Source organism: Anguilla rostrata, unplaced genomic scaffold, assembly GCF_018555375.3.
Source record: "Anguilla rostrata isolate EN2019 unplaced genomic scaffold, ASM1855537v3 scaf0302, whole genome shotgun sequence".
Classification (NCBI taxonomy): domain Eukaryota; kingdom Metazoa; phylum Chordata; class Actinopteri; order Anguilliformes; family Anguillidae; genus Anguilla; species Anguilla rostrata.
Window position 1 is genome coordinate 1 of NW_026985835.1, and position 11,005 is coordinate 11,005.

General features: G+C 48.3%; 1 protein-coding gene across 1 annotated transcript; it reads left to right on the forward strand.

Moving 5' to 3' along the window:
- Positions 1-6: 6 nt before the first annotated feature.
- Positions 7-6,307, forward strand: LOC135246432 (translation initiation factor eIF2B subunit alpha-like; the record flags this gene model as incomplete). The annotated part of the gene is given in 7 exon segments (XM_064319892.1): positions 7-232; positions 686-822; positions 1,509-1,587; positions 1,590-1,624; positions 1,936-2,048; positions 5,333-5,401; positions 6,244-6,307. Coding segments are annotated over 7 exon segments (573 nt in total), but the record flags the coding sequence as incomplete, so codon positions are not given.
- Between the last annotated feature and the right edge of the window lie 4,698 nt (positions 6,308-11,005).

Sequence of the window (11,005 nt, forward strand, 5' to 3'; positions counted from 1 at the left end):
ATGTTTTGTTGTTAGAAGATCAACAAAACATGCCAATTGACCAGGGTGCCCAAACTTTTGCATAACAATGTATATGGAGTAGGTCCTTGTCTAACTGGATTGGGGATAAATTCAGATTGATTTTTTTCAGAGTTGGTAGAGTATTTTAGGGCGCAGATGAGGCAGGATCCAGACGTGGCCTCTGCTGTCGCAGCCATCCGCACTCTACTAGAGTTCTTAAAAAGAGACAAAGGTACATAGTTTGTGTAAAACGGGCCTAAACACCATAAGTGTTGGGGAAACTGGTGGCAAGTTTACTCTGGACACAGTAACAACTATTTTATCTAATGTCTTCTAATTTTACTAAATAAATGTGTACAAATGCTATTTTTGTTGATAAGTCATGGAGATGTCAATTTAAATATTTTTTTTTAATTGTTTTTGACTCCAGTGAGAGACTGTTGGAAATATGAGGACTTGAATGTGTGATGGAGTGAACCGAGGACGTGATTGGTCCTAAAAACATAGGACATGTGATTAGCCCCAAAGTAACAGAGGACATGTGACTGCTTATGACTAACAGAGGATGTGTGATTGGTTCTGATCGGTTCTGACTGTACAGCCTTGTGTTGTGATTGGTTCTGACTGCAAGGCCCTGTCCTGTGATTGGTTCTGACTGCACGGCACTGTGCTACGATTGGTGCAGGCGAAACCATCCAGGGTCTGAGGGAGAACCTGACGCAGGCCATCGACCGACTAACGGGAGTGGACTCCTCTGTGGCCGTGTCCTCAGGAGGAGAGCTTTTCCTGCGTTTCATCAGCCTCACGTCCCTGGAGCATGATGTATCTGTCTCTCACGTGCGCACACACACACACACACACACTGAATATGCACTTGAAACACACTAGCAAAATATGAAAACCATCCTGCAGATCCCTGAATGATTTTAATGAAATCTTTCACCAGTCAAAATGTGCATATGAATGACAAAATTTTACGGTTAATGGAACTGATTCATTTGGGTTCATTTTCTCTTTGGGTTCATTGTTCTGTTTCAGTCCACTAGACTAGGGTAAGGTCAGAGGTTAAAATGCTCTCTGACTGATTCCATCAGACATTAGGAAGAATTTTTTCACACAGAGGTCAATGTGTGGAATAGCCTGCCAGGTCATGTAGTAGAGGCAGAAACTCTGGGGATTTTCAAGACTAGGCTTGATACAGTGTTAGATACTATCTAGTCCGTAGGTAATCAGAGCACTAATTCCCTTGAGAGAAGACAAATGCTAGAAGCCCCTAATACCAGAACTGCGTAAAAAAATGTATTCTGTTTCTCAGCAGCAAAAATCATACCAGAGTGCAAAGCTGAACATTCAACTGAGTGCACACATGGTCATGATATCCTGACACATGTTTGCCTTTAGATCCTCCTGCTGACAGGCTAACAAGCCACCAGCATGATATCAGGAGTCTAAAGCAACTAACCAGCTGCACTAAATGAGGATCGTAACAGGCTGTTTCTTTTCCTCAGGATCTGTCACGGTGCAAGAAAGTTATGGTTGAAAGAGGGGAGTTTTTCCTGAAGAAAATCTCTCTCTCCAGGAACAAAGTCGCAAGCTGTGCCACACCTTCATAAAAGACGGAGCGGTGAGGGTTGTCGTGTTCTGCGCCCTGTCCCAACACTCTTCAGACGCAACATTTCAGTAGGCAGAGCAGATGAGGCTCCTTCTAAATCTCTTAATGTTTTGGGACATTCAGGTGCATAATTAGCATGGAACAGTATACGAAAAAAAACAGAGAATCTGACACACACGTCACTTTTGCTGTTGAACATTGCGAACATTGTTACCCTCAAACTGAGCTGAAGTGCTTGTTTGTCAGAGGAGAGTAAAAAGAGTTCTGGGGGCCCCCCTGTCCTGTTCCTGCCTCATGTACGCACTCCTTGTTCCCTCTCACAGAAAATCCTGACGCACTCGTCCTCCAGAGTGGTGCTGAGAGTGCTGGAGAAGGCAGCGGCCGAGAAGAAGCGCTTCACCGTGTACGTCACAGAACCTCAGCCAGACTCCGCAGGGTAAGCGATCTTGCCGTCACACAAAACAGGGGAAAATGCATGCATACACGCACACACACCACACATGCACGCACGCACGCACACACACACACACACACACACGCATGTCATGGTTCTGTGTTTTCCTGTCTGTGTTTCCCTTGTTGGGCCGCCAGATGGCGGCACTTCTCTTTTGTGTTCTGCTCCCCCCTGTTAATTGTATTACTGTTTGTCTCGTTAATCTATCATTGTTCCCACCTGTGTCTTGTTATCCCCTCCTTTTCTGGTTTGATTGTTTTTTGAGTTCACCTGTGTCTTGTTACCCCCTGTCTATTGAAGTTCTTTCTTCCCTTGACTCGAGTGCTGGTTCCTTGTGTTTGTTCCTGACTTGTGTTTGTTTGAAATGCCCTTGTGCTCTGCCTGCCTGTGTTCTGCCCTGACCGTGTTCTGCCCTGCCCGTGTTTGTGAGTTCCTCTTGTTTTCTGTTTTATTTAGATATTTTTTGAGTTTGTGTTTTTGCCCATCGTGGCCTTTTCTGTTCCCTGTTTGCCTTTTTGTCAGTAAAGTCTTTTGTTCTCCTCCCATTTTGGATTTGTGTTTTTTTCCCTCTGCTTTTGGGTCCGTACCCCCCACGAGTCCTGACAGAAGGAACCAGCCAGTGCTGGACCCAGCAGAGGTTTTTAAAAATTATTATTTTTTTTTTTATCATGCCACCGGGGTGGTGGAGTGACCCGGAGGACTCTCCACCCAGCGACTGGGAGTCCCTCGCCCTTGAGCTTCCCAGTGCCCGGGGCGGGCGGTCACGGAGGCGCCGTGGACGGGCTGCCTCCCGGTCGGCCAGACCTCCAGCTGCTCAGCCAGCGGATCCTGACCCTTTTGAAGGGTCTCGGCTGGTGATCTTTCCAGGGCCCGGCCCGCGGGGGTCGCGCCGGTCCCGTCCGGCTGCCCAGCCGGGTTCTCTACGGCTGGGGTCTGTGTTCCTGTCCCCTGCCCAGTCCAGACGGCAGGGGCCTCGGCCTGCTCCGCCCCAAGTCCCAGAGGGGCCTTCACGGCCTGCTCCAGAGCCGCCCCGAGCCCCGGAGGGACCGCCTGCTTCGCCCCGAGCCCCGGAGGGACCGCCTGCGCCGCCCCGAGCCCCGGAGGGGCCGCCTGCTCTGACCCTCGTTCCGCAGGGGCCACTGCCGCCTGCTAAACCCAAATTTCGTGCTTCGCTTGCGCCTCGAGCCCCGGGGGGGCCTCCGGAGCGTCCAGAGTCCCGGAGAGGCCGCCTGCTCCGTCTGTTGTCCCGCAGGGTCCGCCGCGGCCTGCTCTGGCCGCTGTTCTGCTGGCGAAGCCACCTGCCTTGCCCCCTAGTGTTTGTGCTCCCCCTAGCGTTCGTGCTCCCCCTAGCGTTTTCACGCCCCCTAGTGTGTCCAAGCCATCGCTGCCCCTACCCAGTGCCCCGAGACCTCGCCCTATCCATGTTCCCCACCGTGTGCCTGCCTGTTCACCTGCCCCCTAGTCTATTTGTCTGCCCGCCTGCCTGTCTGCCTGTTTGCCCGCATGTGTGTCAGCCAGTATGTTGGCCTGTTTGTCTGCCCCCCAGGCCCTCAGCCCCTTGGCCAATCTGTTCTCCCACCTGTCTGCCTGTCTGTCGGTGTGTCAGTCTGCGTGTTTTTTGTCATGTCTGCCCATTTGTCAGTCCGTGTGTCATAGTTCACCCCCTCTCCGTCCCTCTCGTCTGTCCCTTAGTGTTCTGTCGGTCTGCGTGTGTCTCCCGCCTGCTTGCCCTTTGTCTGCCCTTTGTAGTCTCCCGTGTCCTGTCTGAGTCCTGTCCCCGTCCGAGTCCAGTCCCGAGTCCTGTCCCCGTCCGAGTCCAGTCCCGAGTCCTGTCCCCGTCCGAGTCCAGTCCCGAGTCCTGTTCCCTCGTCCGAGTCCAGTCCCGAGTCCTGTTCCCCCGTCCGAGTCCAGTCCCGAGTCCTGTTCCCCCGTCCGAGTCCAGTCCCGAGTCCTGTTCCCCCGTCCGAGTCCTGTTCCCCTCCGAGTCCAGTCCCTGAGTCCTGTTCCCCTCGAGTCCAGTTCGAGTCCGTTCCCCGTCGAGTCCTGTTTCCCCGTCCGAGTCCAGTCCCGAGTCCTGTTTCCCCGTCCGAGTCCAGTCCCGAGTCCTGTTTCCCCGTCCGAGTCCTGTTTCCCCATCCGAGTCCAGTCCCGAGTCCTGTTCCCCCGTCCGAGTCCAGTCCCGAGTCCTGTTCCCCGTCCGAGTCCAGTCCCGAGTCCTGTTCCCCGTCCGAGTCCTGTTTCCCCGTCCGAGTCCAGTCCCGAGTCCTGTCCCCCCGTCCGAGTCCAGTCCCGAGTCCTGTCCCCCCGTCCGAGTCCAGTCCCGAGTCCTGTTCCCCCGTCCGAGTCCAGTCCCGAGTGTCCCCTCTGTCCTGTCCCAGTCCCGAGTCCGGTCTCGTCTCGTCCCAGTCCCGAGTCCTGTCTCCAGCTCCCACCCTCTGTTCACTCCCTCCCCAGGTCGGCCTCCTGGGACGTCAGGAGCCGTCCCTTGGGGGGGGGTACTCTCATGGTTCTGTGTTTTCCTGTCTGTGTTTCCCTTGTTGGGCCGCCAGATGGCGGCACTTCTGTTTTGTGTCCTGCTCCCCCCTGTTAATTGTATTATTGTTTGTCTTGTTATTCTATCATTGTTCCCACCTGTGTCTTGTTATCCCCTCCTTTTCTGGTTTGATTGTTTTTTGAGTTCACCTGTGTCTTGTTACCCCCTGTCTATTGAAGTTCTTTCTTCCCTTGACTCGGGTGCTGGTTCCTTGTGTTTGTTCCTGACTTGTGTTTGTTTGACCTTCATGTATCTGCCTGCCTGTGCTTTGACCTGCTTGTGTGTGTGACCGAGTTTCCGCCTGTGTGTTCTGCCTGTTAGTTCCTGCCTGGTTTCTGTCCAACCTGTGTTCTGCTCTGTGTGTGTTTTGAATTTTGAGTTTTCTGTTTTGTGTTTTTGGTAGTGCCCTGCGTGGCCTTTTGGTTTCCTGTTTTTTTGTCCCCTGTCATGTAAGTAAAATCTTTGTTAATTTTCCCTTTTTGAGTCTGTGTTTTTTTCTATCTGCGTTTGGGTCCCCCCTACCCGTACCGTGACACACACATACACACAGTGAAAGCCTGCTGTGACACCAAACCGTGAAAGTGCATGCACGCACGCACACACACACACACTCATACATGCCCGTTCATGTTCAAACTTTATGGTCTGTAAGTAATCTAAATCACTCATTTAGGGTATCTACTAAGCAAATATTAATAAAAACATTAGTGATTTTTTTTTCTTTCTGTTGCAGGAAAAAAATGGCCGAGCCATTGAAAAATCTCAACGTTCCTATCACTGTAGTTTTAGATGCTGCCATGGGGTAAAGCTTTCTCCTGTTCTAAATTCACCACGACTGTTTCAGATGTGGGCTGTATTTGGGCTGTGTCTGGCTCACTGAAAACAACTGCTGAGGGTTAGACAAACAAGAACAGCACATACCTCATCCATTCCAGTGGCCAAACAGTTTTCCACGTGTGTGTTATCAGCCCAGTCAAACATACACATTTCAATCTCAGCAAATATCCTGCATATTAATGATATTAATTAAAAAATATATATCTGTGCCCAATGTGGGACTGAATATATCCAATTTCCTCCCTAATTTGGCATTTTGCGGAAGCACGTTCATGTGCGTTCACCGCTGCCGATTCAGGAGAGCGTAGACATCCACGGTTCTCTGAAAGTGTCGCAAGCTGCTTCATTTCACACTGCAGACCACAGCTAAGCTCACACAGAGCGGAGGTGGAGGAAGACCTTTCATATGTGTCACTGGCCGATCGCCCACCAGGGGCCGCCAGAGAGTTATGAAATGCAGACACCCTGACTGACCGAACCCCCCCAAACCCTGGGCGATGCAATTGGCCGACTGTGCATCTGCCCATGCAGCTACCTGCTACAGTCGGCACTGGCACAGTCCGCACTCGATCTGAGACTGTGGGGCTCCTCCACCAGTCCCCCAGCAGACCCCATTTATGATATTTTTCAAAGAACCAAAGATTATTCACCAGTACCACAGAGTTCTTTCACGATTGTACATTTTGAATCGGTACTGAAATCGAAATTGAAATCCCTCGTATTTGCTATCCTTTCACTCTGTAGTTGCCATTAAAATGCGAAGGCAGCCCAGGAGAGTTTCTGAGAAAGTGTTGTGATTTTCTGCAGGTACATCATGGAGAAGGTGGACCTGGTGATAGTGGGAGCGGAAGGAGTGGTGGAGAGCGGAGTAGTCATTACATTACATTACATTACATTTATTTGGCAGACGCTTTTATCCAAAGCAATGTACAAAAAGTGCATTTCGTGGTCATAGACAACTGCTAAACACAGGTTCAGTAAGGTACAATACTTATTTTGTACAGCTATTTCTAGCCAAGAACACAGTTTAGTTCACACAGTGAACACTATTCAGACCTAACCTTTGCAAAGCCAACTAGGCAGAAGAATAAGCTACAGTATTAGGACAAATACAAATTACCAAAAAGTGCTGGGATGGGGCAACATGTAACAAGTGTCATGAAAAAGGGGGGGGGGGGGGGGATTTAGAGTGAAATATACAGCGTGGTGGTGGTTAGTCTAGGTATAGTCTGAAGAGATGAGTCTTCAGGCCACGGCGGAAGATGGGTAGTGTGGGGGAGGTTTGGAGAAGGACGGGGAGTTCGTTCCACCACTGAGGAGCTAGGGTGGAGAAGCTCTGTGATCCCTTTGGGCGGGTGGGAGGGGTTACAAGGCGCCCTGCTGCCGCAGAGCGGAGTGGTCGAGCAGGCACATAGAATCGAGTCATGTCCTGCAAGTAGATGGGGGCTGTCCTGTTGGCAGCAGTGTAGGCAAGGGTCAGGGCTTTGAACCGGATCCTGGCAGCGACCGGTAGCCAGTGGAGTGATCGCAGCAGAGGAGTGACGTGGGAGAATTTGGGAAGGTTGTAGATGAGTCGGGCAGCGGCATTCTGAATCATCTGTAGTGGCTGTATGGCACAAGCTGGCAGGCTTGCAAGGAGAGAGTTGCAGTAATCAAGGCGAGAGGTCACCGTAGCCTGGACGAGCAGCTGGGTGGAGTGCGTCGTCAGGTATGGTCGAATCCTTCTGATGTTGTACAGAAGGAATCTGCAGGACCGTGATGTTGCCTTGATGTGCTCCTTGAGGTCCAGTTGGTCATCCAGGACCACCCCCAAGCTCTTGGCAGAGTGAGAGGCAGTCACTGTGGTGCCATCAGCCGTGATTGAGAGCTCACGAAGTAAGGAGGTCTTGTACGGGAAGAAGAGCAGCTCAGTTTTGTTGAGGTTGAGCTTCAGATGGTGGCTGGCCATCCAGGTGGAGATGTCAGCCAGGCAGGAAGATATCTTATCATTGACCTGTGTGGTCGAGGGGGGTAAAGAAAAGAAGAGTTGTGTGTCATCTGCATAACAATGATAGGAGAAGCCATGTGAATTAATAACTGAACCAAAAGATCTGGTGTATAAGGAGAACAGCAGAGGACCCAGTACAGATCCCTGCGGCACTCCCGTGACAAGGGGATGAGAAGCAGAGGCAGACCCCTTCCAGGTGACCTGGTAGGACCTATCTGCAAGATAGGAAGCGAACCAAGACAGAGCAGTCCCGGCGATGCCCATCCCAGCCAAGGTTGAGAGGAGTGTCGTGTCGTGTTGAGAGTATGGTTGACCGTGTCGAAAGCTGCAGACAGGTCAAGAAGGATCAGGACAGAGGAGAGGCGTGAGGCTGTTGCAGTGGCAAGTGCCTCCGTCACAGCTAGGAGCGCAGTCTCTGTTGAGTGCCCGGATCGGAAGCCAGACTGGTGAGGGTCTAGCAGGTTGCTCTGATGGAGAAAAGAGGTTAGTTGTTTAAGAACTGCTCATTCAAGGGTTTTGGACAGAAAGGGTAGAAGCGATACGGGTCGATAATTTATTACATCGGAGGGGTCTGAGGTGGGTTTTTTGAGAAGTGGGGAAACACGAGCCATCTTAAAATCAGAGGGAACACGACCAGAGGAAAGAGAGGAATTAACAATGGAGGACAGATAGGGAAAGAACTCGCTGTAAATGGATTGGAGAACTGTAGATGGGATGGGGTCAAGTGGACAGGTGGTTGCACGATGCGAGGTGATGAGTTGTAGTACCTCGGAATCCTCCAGCATCTCAAAGGAGGTCAGTGTGGCTGTGGGTTTGTCCCGGGGGGTTGGGGGGCTCACTGGATGGGCGAAGGAGTTCCGGATTGTAGCCTCCTTTCCATCAAAGGCGGCCAGAAAGTCATCTGCGGAGAGGGAGGGAGGGAGATGGGGGTGGAGGAGGAATGAGGAGGGAAGAGAAGGTGGAGAATAGTTTGCGTGGATTAGAGACACATACACTGATATTGGATTGGAAAAATGAGGCTTTAGCTGACGTGAGGGCAGATGTGAAAGTCGCCAGCAGGGTATGATATGCGGTCAGGTCATCAGAGGATCAGGATTTCCTCCACTTCCTCTCTGCAGCCCGCAGTGATGTTCTGCTGGAGCGTAGTGACTCAACAAGTCATCAACAAGGTGGGTCCAGCAGCCCAGGATTCCACAACAGCCATTAGCAAAAAGAAGCTAATACTGAAACCACTATAAAATCCATCTTTGAGTCTTTTAAAGGGAAACTAAACCCTAATGTCGCATTTTTGAATTAATTATCCCTCCCCCATTTGGTAAAAAAAAAAAAAAAAAAAAAAGCATTTTGACAATTGTCAGACACAATCTGTTGTGTTGCAGTTGTTTAGATATCTTACTTGCCATCACCAGATGAGGGTGAGCCTCATCACTGCTGTGTTGACATAGTACCAGGTAACAATAATAGAAATAGAAACCGTGACTATAACTGTCTTCTGAATTTGCGACATTTAAATAATCTGGCCTTAGTTGATTTGAAAGACTTAAAACAAACCTCACAATGTCTCACTCCTCCTCATCAGTTTGTTTAGTTACTTAATAGGGCTGGGGCGACTCATCAATGTAATCGATTACGTCGATTTGCATAACATGCGTCGGTGCGTCACAATGAAGTAAGATGGCTGCACCCAAAGCATGGATTCCCCCAGAGAGCAAGTTGAAGCTAAACAAGCGCAAAACCATCCAGACCCATGGTGCACCTGTACTAACTATATAGCTAGCTAGAGTGAGATCACCTATTATCGACCACCTTCGTTCAACAGACAGGAAAATGTAAACAGTTTTGCAAATATATTTTGGAGAGATTTTGTTCTGGACTGTAAAATGGAGATTACCAGTTAAGACTGGGCTATTTTTTGTTGTGGAGTAATGCCCTGCAGTGCATACTTTGTTTCTTGTTACATTTGTTTGTTTTTAAGAGAAGATGATTGAATAAAATATTGAAATATTAATGAGACAAGTTTTTGATATTTATTTTGGGTAAATTAATTGTTATATTAATCGAGTAATAAAAAAATAATCTTTGGAATAATCAATAAATTAGTCATTAGATTAATCGACTAATCGAAAAAAGAATCATTAGATTAATCGATAAAAAAATAATTGTTAGGTGCAGCCCTATTACTTAAAATGTCCGCTATATTGGATTTTCTGCCATTTTAGACGTTCTGGAAAACACTCATTGCTTATTCTTCTCTGGACGACACTGGCTTAAATCAAATCATACGTGCCATAACTTTGGGGGACACTGTGTGCTGCAGTCTGTGGGGCAGCTAGCTCTTAAACACAACATAACATAACATAACATAATGACAAGAACAGGCCATTCAGCTCAACGATGCTCGCCATTTTCCTAACTAAGTTAGTGCTCTGATTACCAACAGACTAGATAGTATCTAACACTGTATCGAGCCTAGTCTTGAAAATCCCCAGAGTTTCTGCCTCTACTACCTGACCTGGCAGGCTATTCCACACATTGACTACTCTCTGTGTGAAAAAATTCTCTTGAAGAGGTTAAGCATCTTATGTCTTTCCTCCTTTATCTTTCATACCAGGAATTAATTTTGTTGCTCTTCTTTGAACTTTTTCCAGAGCCTCTATATCTTTCTTGTAGTAGTGAACCTAATGTGAACCCCTTTACCGACCATGCAGCTGGGGGTTCGACACCCACCGTGGCACCCTCTGTACTGTGACCCCATCTCCATCTGCAACCCTCACGGCTCTCCCCCGGTTTCAGGCTCTCCTTTAACCCTTTGAGTTGCAAGATGACAAATATGTGATTCTTAACTGAACATTCAAATGCTGATGTAGCAATCACTACTATTATTTGAAAGCAATGGAGTTACAGAACACTGACTAGACCAAAAGTAGACCAAAAAAATCTACTTTTCAGAGGGTTAAAACATAACTTCAAGCAGAAGATCCATCCATCCATTATCTATACTGGCTTATCCTGAGCAGGGTCGCAGGGTCAAGCAGAATATATTTGGATTTAATTTTTTCCTTTAAAAATTTTTTATTATTATTATTTTTTTTAAAGTGACCAGAATTGGGATTTTGCAGCAATGGGATATGCTTACAGATGCATTTAGGGATTCTGAACTGGGGTGAAATGGGGAAAGGATAAGTACTGTTTTTATCTGTCATTCAAAACATTTTAAGTCAGAAAACGGTTGAAAAACCCAGCGCCTCAGTAACTTGCAGTACCCATTTCCTGATAGTGTAATGGTAATATTATGCATGCATGGTTTTGCTGATGCATCAGATCTTTTTTGTCAAACTAGAGTAACTTTTGTGTAACTAGAGGATCACATTCTATCATTTGGCTTTTTTGTGGTAACAAGAAATGAATTAATTATTACTTAATGAAGTTAATCAGATTAAGATGTAACCCATATACACATATACCAGTGAGGCGTTGTGTCATGATCAAATAACGAAAGCTCAGCTGCTGTTGTCTGTCACAGGTTCAATAGACCTGAGTCATGTCATGTATTTAATTCGTGGCTTCGTCGCATGATGTTGT